Source organism: Panthera uncia, chromosome D2, assembly GCF_023721935.1.
Source record: "Panthera uncia isolate 11264 chromosome D2, Puncia_PCG_1.0, whole genome shotgun sequence".
In the NCBI taxonomy this organism is placed as follows: Eukaryota; Metazoa; Chordata; class Mammalia; order Carnivora; family Felidae; genus Panthera; species Panthera uncia.
In genome coordinates this window covers 60,320,087-60,336,553 of record NC_064818.1, presented here as the reverse complement: position 1 = coordinate 60,336,553, position 16,467 = coordinate 60,320,087, and the positions used below count along the sequence as shown (strand labels likewise).

The following is a 16,467-nucleotide window of genomic DNA, read 5'->3' as shown; positions in this document are numbered from 1 at the left end:
TCCCACACCCCACACCTGGGCGAGGAGGCGCACCCGCTGCTCTCAGGTGACATGTGTCTGGGTGCAGATCCCCTTCTGTCCCCAAACTCCCCTGACTTGAGGGCTTGTGGGCCCCAGCCTCGAGCTTGCTCACAGTTCTGGGATGTATTCTGTAAAGATACCTGTCCACTGCCGGTGTCAGGTCGCCCAGCCGTCTGTGCAGCCTTTTCCTTTCCTTGTCGGTACTTAATACAACTACTATTGCATAGCTTAATATGGCTACTGGGAGGGCCATTGTTCTTACTGTCACCTGTAGGACACATCCTTTTAATTTTAACCCAAAGGGAACAGCACAAATGTGGATAATACTAACCTCAGAATGCTGGTGCTGCTTTAAAAAACCTATTAAAGGTTTGGATTTTTTTTTAAGTTTATTTATTTTGAGAGTGAGAGGGATAAGCTGGGGAGGGGCAGAGAGAGGAAGGGAGAGAGAGAATCCCAAGCAGGCTCAGCACAGAGCCTTTCGTAGGCTCCATCCCTCCAAAGGGGCCATCAGAAAGGTGAGAACATGACCTGAGCTGAAATCAAGAGTCGGATGCTTAAAGACTGAGCCACCCAGGCGCCGCAAACGTTTGGATTTTGAAGCTGAGTAGAGGCACAGGCTCAGAGTCCCGCAAGTGAGCTGCGTAAATTTAGACTTGTAGATCTATGACAAATGTCTGTCTAGAGCCACTGCTGAAAGTCCCTTAAAGAGGCAGAAAAGCAGAGGCTCCAGGGCACATGGTACAGACTCTAGAAAGGGGTCAGTGTTTTGTTTGTCTGCCTAGATTTGCAAGCTGGTAATTCCTGTGCCATTTATTTGCTCCAGGCCTTGGTGTCTGCTTTTATTTTGATTAGCTCTATTATGGGAGAGGCAGAGAGTGAGGTGATAAGCACACCAATCTTGCAGCCTTTCCTGCCTGGGTTTGATGCCCACTCCACCCCTTTATTAGTTTTCAAGGGTTAGGTTATCAAAGTACCACGGACTACATGGCTTAAACCACAGAAGTTTAGGGCCGCCTGGGTGGCTCAGTCAGCTAAGCCGCCAACTTCAGCTCAGGTCATGATCTCACGGTGCGTGAATTCTGTGCTGACAGTGCAGAGCCTGGAGCCCGCTTCCCGTTCTGTGTCTCCCTCTCTCTCTCTCTGCCCCTCCCCTGCTCTCTCTTTCTCTCTCAAAAATAAATAAACATTTAAAAAAAATTTTTTTAAGGAAGTTTATTTTCACAGTTCTGGAGGCCAGAAGTCTGAGATCAAAATGTCAGCTGACTTGGTTCCTTCTGAAGACTATAAGGGAGAATCTATTTCATGCCTCTCCTCTAGCTTCCGGATGGTTTTGCTGGCAATTTTTGGTATCCTTGGCTTGTAGAAGCATCTGTTCCATCTCTGCCTTCACCTTCCCATGGCCTCCTCCTTGTGTGCATATCTGTGTCCAAATTTCCCCTCTTTATAAGGACACTAGTCATACTGGATTAGGGTACCCTACTCTAATATGGCCTCATCTTAATTGAACTAATTACAGCTGTAATGGACCTATTTCCAAATAAAGTCATATTCTGAGGTACTGGGGGGTGAGGTTTCAACATATGGATTTATGAATTAATAATTCAATATATGAATTTCTTATAAAACTCTATAATAACCCCTTATTAAACTGTGTGAATGTAGGCAAGATCCCTTTGTGTTTTAGTTCCCTCATCCGTAAAATGCAGTGGTGACAACTTCTTGCCTCCCTTATAGAGTTTGAAGAAGTATTACATTAGTAAATATATAGAAAACACTTAGACGAGTTCTTGGCACAGAATAAACGTTAAATAAATGCTTATTATTACAGATACTAAATGAAAAAAATTAAGGCACATTTTGTACTAACACAGGGGTCTTGCTTAGCTCTTTTTTTAGAAAACTAACTTTTTAGAAGGTCTTTTAGCACATTTATGATATAATGCAAATTAACCTTGTACATTTAAGTCTCTGATTGGCCAACCTAAAAACTTCATGACTAGTGTAACATTTTGTTGTAATGATTTGAAAGATCCAATTCAACAATAAAGTAAAAGGTTAATTGCTCAAAAGAAGAAATTGAAAAAAACATATATTGTCCCAGGAAACTACTGTACTGCTGTGCATTATAGTGGTTCCTCTCCAGGCCCTCTGTGATTGTGTTCATAATGTGACCATCTGGATACCCACTGCTGTTAGCCACAGGTGAAGGGCACAGTATTTCACATTTTTGCAGTTGTGATTGTCAGTAATTAACCTGAGGGGGCTAACTCAAACTGATTCTGCTGGTTAAAGGTCAAGAGTTGGAGGTTCCAGTGATAAGAAACAGTGTTTTGCCTTCTAAGTACCACCATATACACTCACTCACCATAACTCACAAGTGACTTACGGACCATATACACTCACTTGATACAACATTCTTTTGTGACTTGTCAGGAATGTAATTTGAATAATATTATACTTTTTAGAACACGATCAATTAAAATTAATAAGGTATTTTTATAGAGTAAGTTAGGAATATTGAAGTCACATGAAGTGTTTCACTCGTTATTATTTTAATTAATTATATTTAAAATCTCTTGAAAAATTAGGGGCCCTTATCTTCTTACAGAATTAACATTCTGTGACAGTCTATGGCAGCCTTCAACAAAGAGATTCCATGGAAAAATACCAGTGGAATGAGAATGAAAGAATTAGTAAGGCCCAGAATGAGGTCAAGTGAAAAAACAAAAAAATCATTATAATCCTTACAATAAGAAGCCATACAGGAATAAATGGCCCATAAAGAAAGGAGCTTGAATAGCAAAAAAACAAAAAAACAAAAACAAAAATGAAAAACGGGGCGTGAGGGGGGGAACAGAGACAGAGGGATAGTAAAAGTGTACCCTGAGTACAATGGATAAATAATTTGTGGTGTATTCATATGTTCATGTAATGGCCAACTATCCAACAATGAAAACTAATAAACTACAGCTACAACTATTAACATGAATGCATCTCGAAAACATAAGACTGGGTCACAAAAGCAAGTCACAAAATAATATACGTGGCATGACTAATATATTAACTTTAAAAACATGCAAAATGACACAGCATGTCAGTTATGGCACATGCATATGTGGTAAAATTGAGAAGCAAGCAACAATAATAAACAGAATTCAGGTGAGTGAATACCGCTGGATCGAGGAAGAGAAAGAAAAAGAGAAGGCACGTGACACGGTGCGGTGCTTGCAGGGCCTGGTTATATTCTGTTTCTTACGCTGGAAGGTGGCTTCTGGACAATGGAACTGAGGTAGGAAACAATGAGTTGAGAAGAAATGAGATGAAGACTGTCTTCATTTGAAAACCTTTCTATGTAATCTGAGTTATTACTCTATGCTATATATCAAAAAAAAATTTTTTTAAGAAACTGATTTTAGGGAAGAGGGAAGAGGATGGACCTAAGATGGCGGCGCCCACGTGCGCCAGGAGGAGCTACTCTTGTCGTGGAACAGAGCGGTGTGGGGGCGCTTGCGAGGCCAACTCCACACTTTCCGGGGACACCTACCGGCCTGTGGGGCCGAGGCCGCGGCCGCGGCCTACGGCAGGTGCGTGCAGGCGTCCACAGCCCCGGGAGGCCGCCTGACTAAGGACCTCTGCGCGCGCAGGAGTTCAAGGCCCTGCGGAAAAGCTTCGCTGACCCGGCCCAGAAGGGGAGGCTTTCGGGGTGGAAGAGCCAGCCCTGCACTTCCGTTTGCTGTGGACTGCCACAAGGGCAAAGGTCTAAAACATCTAAAGCTTTTAGAGCTAAAAGGACTGCAGACTTTTCTGGGCAAGTCGTGGGCAGAGGGGGATTTGGTTTTCCTGCATCCTGTGTGTAAGGTTTCTGATTAGAGTAAGAGGCAGTGAAGAGACAATACTGACCATGGCTGATCAAAAAATGAAAAAGAAACTGATTTTTAAAAGGACAGGTAAAAAATAAGAGCAAAACACAAACCTAACGACTTTTTTTTTTTTTTTTTTTTAATGTTTATTCTTGAGAGACAAAGGGCGTGAACAGGGAAAGGGCAGAGAGAGAGGGAGACAGTCTCAGAAGCGGGCCCTGTGTTGAGAGCAGAGAGCCCTATGTGGGGCTGGAACTCACCAATTGCAAGATCATGACCTGGCCGGAAGTTGGCTGCTTAACCCACTGAACCACCGAGGTGCCCCCCAACCTAACTACTCTTAAAAGGGACTGTAGGGGAGAAAATTTTGCCACCCCAAAATGTGTTTCTTTGGCATATGGCTTATGTTAGGCTGATTATTTATAAGAAACAGAAGGCTCAGGAAGAACCTTTGACCTTCTCCCTGAATACCTGAAAGAATTTGCATGAAAGACCTGTTCCAAGAAGGGAGCTATTATCATAAATAACAGCCTAAGATGAACTAGGTGTGGTAGACAGGAAGAAACACAGCAAAGTTTGTTTTTAAAATTCCTCTCTGTGTCTCATTCTTTTTGTATGGCCCCACAAACATTTGTTTAGGAAGCATTTGCTTGTTTTCATCTTGTTTTGTGGAAATTGTCTCCTCCAGAGCCCCAGATCCCTACCCCCCTTCTTCTCAGTTCAAGATGAGGTATATACCTAATTTTGCCTATTTTTGGAATCTTTCATGTTTGTGTGGATTCCCCAAACATACATAATTAAATTTGATTTTCTCCTATTAATCTTTCCCATGTCAATCTAATTCTTAGACCAGCCAAAAGAATCTAGAAGGATAGAGAAAAATTTTTCCTCCCCAAAAGCATGAAGTAGTTATATATATACTGATGCAGAAATATGTTCAAGGTATACTGTTAAATGGAAATGTAAAATAGCATATAGGATATAATTCCCTCTGGTGAATGCATACTGCCTGCCAGGTGTCTGCTAAATGTTCTACATGAAAAAGTTTTAATTAAACTTTAAATAAAAGTTAAATTAAATAAATAAAATTAAATAAATAAAAATTAAATAAGAATTAAATAAATTAATTAAATTTAATTAAAATTTAAATTAAATAAAAATTAATAAAATAAATAAAGAATTAAATAAAAATTAAATAAGAAATACTGTTAATATTACCATCTCATGGATGAGGAAACTCAGGGACAGAAATTAAGTGGCTTTCCAACAGCAACATACTTCTGAATGGTGGAATGGGTCTTTAAATTATGAACTGACATCACAGTCTGATCTCTTAACTACTGCCATATTTCATTAATTCTAAGCTGTACATTTCTCCACTTTTGAACACTTCTGAAAATTGGGCTATATCTTAAAATCACTATAGGCTTGGTGCAATCCTGACATGAATGTTATTTCTTGTGCTTGAACTTTGCAGGGTGGATGCCAATGGCTTGAAAGAAAATCCCAGAGATAATAAGAGGGCACTCTTTTTCCATTATTAAATGAAATGCTCTTATTGGCACAGAGGACAATGCAGGGGGTGGGGAGTGGCAGGTGAGGTAGTGGTAAATGAATACCTATGACTCTGACTTGAGAAATTGTTCAAAATAGCTGGGTTATAAAAGTGAACAAGTTGTAGGAAAACCTTAAATCACATCATTTATATTTTCTTTTTTTTTTTAATGTTTATTTATTTTTGAGAGAGAGAGAGAGAGAGATTGAAAATGAGTGGGGGAGGGGCAGAGACAGAGGGAGACACAGAATCTGAAACAGGCTCCAGGCTCAGAGCTGTCAGCACAGAGCCCAACTCAGGCCTCTAACTCACTCACTGTGAGATAGTGACCTGAGCTGAAGTGAGATGCTTAGCCAACTGAGCCACCCAGGTGCGCCTATATTTTCTTGTTTATACTTACACAAGAGAGTAATATAGGATAAGAACCTATTTCTTTTTTCTATGTTTATTTATTTTGAGAGAGAGCAGGGAAGAGGGACAGAGAGAGAGAGAATCCCAAGCAGACTCTGCGCTGTCAGTGCAAAGCCCAACTCAGGGCTTGATCTCAGGAACCTCGAGATCATGACCTGAGCTGAAGAGCTGGATGATTAACTCACTGAGCCACCCAGGCGCTCCAGGATAAAAATCTATTTCTAGGTAAGTTTCAGTTCTTTTATGATAAAAATCTAAATTTTAAAGAGCACTTTCAGTAAATATAAAATAAAAATTCTGAGTGATGAGAAAGGATTCTTTTGTGATTTTTTGGTAGATTTTACCCCTTAATAATTTTATCTGAAATTTGATGAAATTCAGTATGTCTTGCTCACAGTTACCTCTAATGTACTTACTGACTTTTTTTAAGTCATTTTTAAATCACATTTTTAAAGTGATCAAACACACACACACACACACACACACACACACACACACACACCCCTGAGACTTTATTTACCCTACCCTGTGGGATGCTTTGTGAGATTTTGTTTATGTTCTTTCAGTAACAAAAAGCTGTTGGACACAACTTAGTAAACAAATCATACAAATCACTAAGGTGTTACAACCTATAACTGCTCTAGAACACAAACGTGTTACCAATGCTAATGAACAATTCAAGGGAATTTGATAATCTTCTATCTTAGCCTTAACTCACCGTAGTAATCTATGCACTGCCTGCTTTCAGTGTGCTATAAATCACCTTCCTTCCCAGGCTCAGTAGCTGAGGGACTTGCAACTGACTTGCAACTATGTAACTATGTAACAGGACCATATGCCTATATTGTACATTTCATTTAAAGTCATTTTTATGTATATCATTTCATTTGATCCTCATAAATAATCCTGTGCAGGTAGGCAGGGGAAAATATCAGATTCGCTTTACAGATGATGCAGTTAAATTTCAGAATGTTTTGGTTTTTCCAGTATCACATACCTAGTAAGAAGCCAGATAGAATAAGAACATAAACTTTTAGGCTGGGGGCTCTTTTCTCTAAATCACATAGCCTCTGAGAGTATAATCTGAATTCAAATATGTATTTCCACCACTTCATCTTCACTTTCTCATTCTGGACTCAAGTTTTTGTCATAGAATACAATGAAGCGTCCAAGTCTAAACTTGTCATGCCAGATTTCTACCAGTAAAAACATATGGCCACAGAACATGTATTTTTTTTGAAAGCACTGTTTCTTTGCTTCTACTTTAAGGGATTATGAGCATGAAAGACCCTATGGGCAAAGGAAATGGAAGGGAAATAAGATGAAAGGATATAAAATGGAATGTACTGATGGATTTTACTGCTTTTAAGCTTTTACTTTTATGAGAAGGTACAATGGATAATTTAGTGTGGATGAACCTTGAAGCTTTTTAGGAGGACATCCAAACTCAAATTTTGAATATGTAATGATGGTAAACCTTTGCTCTTCAAAAACTTTGTACTTAATACTCCTTGAAAATGCTATTTTAAGTGATATTTATGGCACAAGGCGAATTGATTCATTTTTATCTACTAATGGCCCCTGGATTTCTATTTAAATGAAGTCCATGTTAGAGTCCATAGATATATGGATATATAGAGTCATAGATATATTTTCTTGTTTATACTTTCACAAGAGAGTAATATAAAATTTCATTTTTAATTAACATTCATTTCAGTGTTCTGCAAAATTGCCAGGGATCCAAGGCCCCAGGTGAGCCCAGAAGTCTTGCCCAGCCCATCTCAATGCCCTCCACAACCAGATACCTTCTGCAGGAGTAACTAACTTCCCGACTTTTTGTTAAACTGTACTGTTTTTGTCATCTAATAAATTCCACTGCTTCCCCCTTTCACCATCTCCCACAAAGCTTTCCTCCTACGCTATTTTATCTTTCACTACATAGTTTGTTAAACATCTGTAACATTGTACCATCCACAGATGCAGCAAGGAGTGCCCCTGCCAGGGACCCCACGCTTTAGAGAGCCCATGCCACCAACGTGCAGGATACAGCACTTCACATTCTCGCAGAACCATGGCAACCCTAAAGATCTACCATAGTGACTAGCCCTCTTCTCGCCCCGGGTTTCTCCATTGTTGCCCCAGGTCCTGTAAACCAGACTGCTTAACTGTTTTTGACCACTGTGAGGTTTCACTGTGAGGTATCACTACTGACTGACATCAGAGGGAGAAACTATTTAGGGAGTGTAGGGAAGATCTGAGTGGCAGAAATGCTTGGATATGAGAAAAGACAGATAATGTGTCTAGTCCTCTGCTGCTGAGAGTATGAATGCATTAGGCTGCTCTCATAATTAAGGACCCTTTCTCAGTAGAATCAAGTGACTATTTTCTTAATTCTCTTTGGGTTCCAATTTGTGCACCCAGGGGTTCTCATGAATTAGTGTGGTATTGGCATTAGTAACACATGAGACTGTGGAATGCGTTACAATATAATACAAACCTTATTATGCCTACGTTTATTTATGTACGTGGGACTAGATGAAACATGTTGGAGTCTGACACCAATTCTTCACTTTGACTAGATGGATACTGAACACTAGAATTACAATGTTTGATATAAAATATTTTAAGATTTAATTATGATAAAAAATGAAATAACAATTTTGCCTTCATTTTAAAATTCTGATTTGAATTTTTTTAATGTTTATTTATTCTTGAGAGAGAGCACGCGAGAAAGAGTACACGTGTGTGAGTTGGGAGGGGCAGAGAGAGAGGGAGACAGAGGAGCTTAAGCAGGCTGTGCTGTTAGCCCCATGTGGGGCTCAACTCATGAACCTGAGCTGAAGTCAGATGCTCAACTGACTAAGCCACCCAGTGCCCCCTGATTTGAATTTTTAATTTTCATTCCTGTAATTTGTATTTTGACTTTTAAATTTTATTTCATTTTTTAAAGTTTATTTATTTTGAGAGAGAGAGAGAGAGAGAGAGTGCTCGTGCGCTGGGGGAGGGGCAGAGGAGGTGGGAAGAGGGAATCCCAAGCAGGCTCTGCACCAATGAGGGGCTTGAACTCACAAACTACAAGATCATGACCTGAGCCAAAATCAAGAGTTGGACGGTTAACCAACTGAGCCACCTGGGCATTCCAACTTTTAAGTTTTAATAAATCATTTAAAAATACTTGGATAAATGGCTTACAGATGTCTTGCCTATATTCTTGCCTTGGAATTCAGGGTGGGCCTGATATAACAATCTCCCCTCTCCCCCTTAAACTAACTTTCTTAGTCACCTTCTTTAGAGCATTGTCTAACACTGTATTATTTACTACTTAATACAGTGTATTATTTACACTATTTAATAACTGTATTATTTACTTGGATGTTGATTACAAATCCTTTCCATGTTTCAACCAAATGTAGTTATTTCAGCATCAAGATCAAGGTAAGCAACTTGGGACATGAAATGTAATCATACAGCTATGTTTTACACACACTACAAAAATATTTGAAATGTGAAAATAAACCTGAATATGTTAGGTTAAATGCACAAAATAATAACATTTTTACTAATTGGCTCAGAATAACCATAAAAATGTAACCTGGTCCCATATTCTTTATTCTAAAACTTCTGAGAATTATGAAGGATTCCCTATTTTTCTTCTTCTTCCGGGAAAATGCTCAATTCAAGTTAAATGCCCAATTTGGTTTAAAATTTCAAGTCTTCACATATCTGGAAAGAAGGGTTCTTTCACATAATTAAATCCACCTGGGTTCAAATCCATTTAAGATTGTGATACTCTGTACAAAATTCTTGACTTTCCTGAGACTAAATTTCCATGTCTCTGCAATAGGGATAAAATAATACATGTTTCATAAATGTGTAGCAGACGCAGAGCAGTGGCATAAAAAGAGTGAGCTGTTCTCATTGCCGAGTGGAGAGGAAATCTGCGCAGAGCCATGCGTCCAAACTTGAGTTACATGCTTCAACTCTCTGAGCCCCAGTTTGCCCTGTACCATGGTTGTTGGGAGGGTCCAGATTTTATGAAGTTCTCTACAAAAAACAGGAGCTCAAGAAATTGTGGTTTGTTATCATCACTATTATAAAATGGGCCAATTACCAGAGAATAAGAAGCTACTTTCTCTTGCAAATTGTTATTCCTTTACCTTAAAAACATTAATTACTTACATTTCTTTTTACCCAGAGAAACAATGTTAATTTCTTGCTTTTTTGGCTTCTCATGTAAACATTGCTACCTTTCACAAAAAGCACATTTATTCATCTACTTAATGAAATGCGTTCCAGTATGCTGTGTAATTTTTTCCCATGTTTAAATGATCCTAGAAAACCGAGTTAGTGGGTGAAAACTTTAGTGAAAATTCATCTTTCAGATATCATGGAGTTTGACTGGGACCCAAGAGAAGCCAGGAATGAAACAATCTCTTAGTGGGAAACAAGTATTTGTTGTTGTTGTTCTGTGGCTGGTTGTGGACAAGTTTTGGTTTTATGGTTCAATGAACTTGAATTGACCACTGCTTTTTGGGGGCATTGAGCTGAGTTCTACAAAGGTATAAAGCCTAATGCTGAGGATGAGGCTTATTCTGTCCAGGACTAGTCTAAGGGTGATAGAGAGGAGATTTGCAAGGAGAAAAGGAGTTGAGAGGTGTGGGTTGTGCTTAGGTGGGTTGGATGCTTCCCCCAAATGGTGGAACATACTAGTTGTCACCTTAGGACGCTCAGGGCTGCTCCTTGGGGTCACTGATTAGAGAAAGAACTTGTTTCTAGAGAAAGATTTTGTTTCTACTGTTTGTAAATCTTTCAGAGTGAGCACTGGAACAGATTTTCCTGATTCACCCCTACCAGTCCATTTCCTGGGGATGATCTATATTTCCCGCTGCAGACTAAGAAAGGCCACTAATCTTCCTGTAACTGATATGATGTAAAGGTTAGGGCGTCTCTTCACGAATATCAACAACAGATATCACAGAAACCCAGCTGGAGACATTTTTTTTTAAATCTAAACTGCAGTCAGGGTTTCATGCAGTAAGATAGCTATAAAATGGGGTTTTCCAATTTGATTCCATTTCGTTTCTCTTTTGCTCTAGCACTGGGCAAGTTCAGGGTTTCCAGGGTCATGGCTGATGCCAGCCTGGTCAGTATCTCTTTTCCAGAGTACATACTTCCTGCCTCCCTTATATCTTCTACCTACCATTTATTTACCCAGTGGCAGGATTTGCCTCATCACATTCTTCTCTGGTGTTGGCTTTAAAATGCTCAGGTTGTGGTTAGGGGCGCCTGGGTGGCTCAGTCAGTTAAGAATCTGACTCTGGATTTTGGCTCAGGTCATGATCTCACAGTTAGTGAGTTTAAGCCCTGCATCCGACTCTTCACTGACTGTGTGCGGAGACTGCTTGGGATTCCCTCCCTCTCTCTCTCTCTCTCTCTCTGCCCCTCCTCCGATCACTTTCTCTGTCTCTCAAAATAAATAAACTTAAAAAAATAAATAAAATGCTCAGGTTGTGGTTAAAGGTATGTTCGGTGGGAGGGCTTAGTCAAAACACAAATACAAGCCAACTAGTGAGGAAGTGGCAGCAGAAACTGTCCAGGGTTTAGGAATTACCAGAGGGGAAAGCTTGACTTTTCTTTATGCCACTTCCCCCTGTGACTGAGAAATGTGGGATTTTGTCACCCAGTTCTGTGAGGTTCTTTAACACTAAGCACTGCATGTGTGTTGCCTTCCATTTCCGCAAAAAAAACAATCTTTAGAGCAGAAACACACGTCTCTGATTCTTCTTCACCCCCTCTCAGTGAAGGGTACCACTCTCTTTGACTATGATAATCAGAAATCCAAGATCATCCTTGATTCTTCCTTTTCTTTTACCACTCTTTATCAATCCAACACCAAATCCTATAGATTTTTACCTTCTAATTTTTAGACTGATCAGTGGTCTTTAACTAGGGGTGATTTTACTCCCCCCCCCCACTATAGACATTTGACAATGTCCATAAACATCTTTTTAAGTTTATTTATTTAGAGAGAGAGCGAGCAACAATGTGTACAAGAGGGGGAGGGGCAAAGAGAGAGAGAGAGAGAGAGAGAGAGCGAGAGAGAGAGAATCCCAAGCAGGCTCCACACTGTCAGCACACAGCCCAATGTGGGGCCCGAACTCACAAACTGTGAGATCATGACCTGAGTCGAAATCAACAGTCATATGCTAACCAACTGAGCCACCCAGGTGCCCTTAGACATTTTTGATTGTCCCAACTATGGAGGTGCTACTGGCAGAGGTGCTGCTAAACATCCTGCATGCAACTCCCCACCAACCCTCCAATGCCAATAGTGGTGAGCACGAAAATCCTGTTTTGCATCCCTTGCTGGGACCCTTAGGCTCCTAACATGTCTTCTATTTCTATTTTCCCTATTCTCCTAGTCAAGTGATAATCTTCCTGCAGTCAGAATCTTTTATAAACATAAATCTGATCATGTCATTCTCCTGCTTAAAGTTATTTAATGTGTTTGCATTGGCTTTTAGGAGAAAGAGCAGAATTCTCAACTTGGCTTTTACCTGGCCCTTGGTTCCTTCTCCAGCTTCATCTTCAGTATTTTCTTCTCATCTCCCTCTGCTCCAGGCACATTACTCTTCCCTGTTCATCCAATCTGCTGTCCTGTCCTAACAGTTTACAAAACTCTCTGCCCATCCTACTCCTGCCCCCCAACCTCCACCCCAGCCCCTAGCACCCAGCCCCCAGCAATGGCTCCTCATCCTTCAGCTCGCAGTGAAAATGGCGCATGCGCACTGAAATCATCTCTGCCCATTCAACTAGGTGAGGACCTCAACATAGGCGATCACAGTATCATGGTCCTTTTCTTCTTAATTCAACCTATAATTCCGTATCTGTGTAATGATGTGGATGTCTATCCTCATCTTCCTGGACTCCACCAATCTCTAAGTTCCAAGAAGGAAGAAATTTTATCTCTTGCTCATTTTTTTTTTCAAGTGACTAGCGCCATGCACGGGAGATACTCAGTAAATATTTTTGTACGAAATGAAGGCCAGAAGGTGGCAAGACAGGGAAGAAAGAACTAAGGAAGAGAAGGGGAGGCCAGTGAGGAGGAGACGAATAGAAAGGAAGAAAGGGAAAAAGGGTACGAGAGGGAAGGGAAGAAACAAGAACAAGATGTGGCCTTCCGATCAAGTTACTTCCTGGAGATGTCTGCCTCCTTGAGGTAGCGGAGGGTCCGTTTGAGAGTGTAATATAGTAATTAAAGGCTAGGAACTCTAAATTTAGACGATACCGATACCTGGTTTTAAGTCCTAGTTTGCAGTCTTAGGCAAGTTCTTTCTCGCATCACTTACACTTTGCTTATCTATAAAATGGGGCTGATGGGCGATTTGAAGAGTAAATGAAATAATGCCTGCATGGCGCTTGGAACGACGTCTGGCGTGGTCAGCACACAATATTAATTCTGCTATTGATATTTATTAATATTGTAATTATTTGCCCCGGGCAAGGGCCACTCAGCACTCACTCTTAAGGGCCCGCCCCACGCTTAGCTCGCCGCTCTCCCATATGCTGAGACGCGGCAGCACTTCACCAATCCGCTAGGTCCGAGAGGGAGCCGGCAGACAGGGCATAGCCAATGGGAGCAGGAGTTACAGTCTCCTGGATACGGTGGTAACAGCGGACGCTTTGCAGTCTGCGCCGCAGAGGACCTCAGAGTAACGAACGGCTGCAGACCCGAGTGGGCTCGGGCATTTTCTCCCCGGGGTCGGGCTGAGAGAAACCTGGCCCATGGCTCACGGCCGGGAGCGCGAGGAGAACGCCTACGCCTCCGTCGGCCCTTCCCTGTCCGTGAGGTGCGGCGTCCTCCGCCCAGCGACTGCCGGGTCTCTCGGAAACTTCCTTCTGACCCAGTCCCCTCCCTACCCTCTTCTTTCTCCCATTCTTTGGACCTCTCTCCTGGAAACTTTGAGCTCTTGTCCTTTACCCCCCAACGCCCTCCTGCAGACTCCCTCTCTGTGTGACTTCTTAGTGACCACATCTCCAGCTGTTTGCACCCCTTCGTTTTTCTGCGACCCTCCCCTTTCTCGCTTACCCACGATTGCTCTCTTCCACTCTTCATTTCTGCCTCCTCTTTCTGGCTCAGTATTCCGTTTTCTCCTGATTTTTCAAACATACCCACCACCCTACACACACTCCCATCCTTTCCTCGTCATCCTTGGGGATTTACCCTAAATTAGGACCGTCAGTCCCTTCCTTCTATCCACTAACTTTGGAGCTATTTGCATTTTTTAGTGGTCTTTGGAAAGCACAAACAGCTGCACAGATAGAAGGTGGTATTTCTTTTCTTCTACATTCTTGAGTGTTACCTGCACTCTGTTACTGTTTGATTCAGTATCCTGTATTCTCCAGTCATGTTGACTTAATTCCATTTATTTTCTGCATTCTATCCGTTTTTTTCCCATCTAAAATACAGCTGTACACACTTCATCTTGGTAAAGAAACAGTTTTCTACTTGACTCACAACCACAAAGTAGGCTGCCCTATTCAAAGTTGTTTTTTTTAAAGGTTGTTTAAAAAAAAAAAAGTTTCTTATTTTGAGAGAGCGTCTGCGCGAGCGAGCGAGCGCGCGAATGGGGGGAGGCAGAGAGAGGGAGATGGAGGGAAAGAATCCCAAGCAGGCTCCACACTGGTCTCACAGCCAGCATATGTCTTCTTTTATCTTAGAGATTGTTTTGGGCAGAAAGGAGGTAAAAATAGAATAGATGTGTTTCAAATATTTTGATGCCCTTTTGTTTGCTTTGTTTAAAAAAAGTATTTGAAACGGATTATATTGATGGTGATATATTTTTTTCCCAAAGATGGGTCCAAGGATTCCCTAAGCAGAATGTTCATTTTGTCAACGACAGCACCATTTGCTACCCTTGTGGGAATTTTGTAATATTTATTAATATTGAAACCAAGAAAAAGACTGTACTTCAGTGTATGAATGGAGTTGTGGGTGTTGTGGCAACTAATGTTCCTTATGAAGTTGTGGCTTTTTCCGACCGGAGGTTAAAACCTGTCATCTACATATACAACTTTCCTGGATTGACCAGAAGGACCAAATTAAAAGGTAAACTGCAAGACTCATAATCTGCCATAACTGAAGGATTTCTTTATGTGAGCAAACCTAGTTCTTACAAATGAAGGGTGTTTTGGGTTTGTCAGTTTGTTTTTTTTGTTTTTTGTTTTTATATCGCACATTTTAAAAGTAGGATCGGGCTGATCACAAAGAATTTAATCAGTGTACTGCAGCCTTGCTACTCAAAAGTCTGTGGTCTGTTTATCCTCAACATTGGCATCACCTAGGATACCTGTTATAAATACGGAAACTGCTCCCATCCCAGACTTACTGACTCAGAATCTGCATTTTAGTAAGATTCTCCAGGTGATTGATATGTACATTAAACTTGATAAGCACTGGGCTAGTAGACTATTACAGCACTAAATGCAGTTTGAAACCTTTTTCCAGAATACTTTTTTTTTCTTTTATGATGATTTATTGAAAATCCAGGTAAATTGAGGTCATACAAGTTCTAAAGTCTCTGAGCCTCTATTTCCTTAGGTGTGGGGATAATGGTAGTATCTACTGTTAAGGCTGTAGTGATAATAAATGTAATTATATGTATATTATGTATATATCCACATGACATATATGAATATCACACACACACATATATAATATGTCAGTCACTGTTACCCAACATTTACTATAATTAATTTATTCACAGATACATGTGACCCACAGTGGGCTGCTGCACATTTACTGGAGTTTCCATCTAATGATTCCCTCATTTAACACATCATGGATAGAAAGCCCAGGAGAGCTTGGGACTGGTCTTAGTTCTTTGGACTTACTGGTCAAATAAGTCTTTGGGTTAAGCCAGGGAATTTCACTATAATTGATAGCATTTTATTTGTGGGGAAATTTGTGTTCTGAACAGATTAAAACAACTTATAAAACATCGCTCATTCATACATTGGTAACTGTCTATATGGACTGTAACTACTCTTCATCTTAAAAATTTCCCCAGCTTTGTTATTTTGACTATAGCCCTGTCGAAGCAATTAAAAGTTAATTCAAACCAGCAGCCAACATTTATATTAAAAAATGAAACTCTAAAGGCATTCACAATAAAATTATGACTAAGTCATCAAGGATAGCTGTTGTTACCACAGTTATTTAATATCAGCCTGGAATTTCAAGCCAATGCAACAAAATATGAAACAAAAATTATAGCTATAGAAGAAGAGATTATGGGTAATGCAATGGTCTACTAGGACTAATAAAAGAATGCTCAGTAAGATGCTGGTTTCAAAATATTCACATAGCTAAGGTGATTTAAATACTTAGAACTGATTCAAGAAGAAATGTGAGTGACCTCAATGAAACCTACAAAAGTACCATTGATTTAAATTATTTAAGTATATAGAGACATATTCCTGAGTGGAAAGTCTTGTTATTATATAGTTCATAGAAAATAATTCCTAAGTTTATCATGTTTTAGACAGCAAGGAGTACCTAAATGAAATGATTCTGAAGTTCTTCCAGAACAACAAAAAGTAGAGATGGGAATAATT

The 16,467-nt window shown here is 40.3% G+C and overlaps 1 protein-coding gene across 2 annotated transcripts in view; it reads left to right on the top strand.

The window, feature by feature from the left end:
* The first annotated feature begins 13,517 nt into the window (after positions 1-13,517).
* The window catches only part of CFAP43 (cilia and flagella associated protein 43), a 119,723-nt gene continuing 116,773 nt past the window's right edge, over positions 13,518-16,467 (top strand). Inside the window, exons 1-2 of one of the 2 annotated variants that reach the window (XM_049645692.1) lie at positions 13,518-13,700; positions 14,706-14,959. In XM_049645692.1, the coding sequence (XP_049501649.1) occupies positions 13,636-13,700; positions 14,706-14,959 (319 nt within the window). In that variant the 5' untranslated portion in view covers positions 13,518-13,635. The remainder of the gene's footprint in view (positions 13,701-14,705; positions 14,960-16,467) is intronic. The other variant, XM_049645691.1, reaches the window with a different exon arrangement.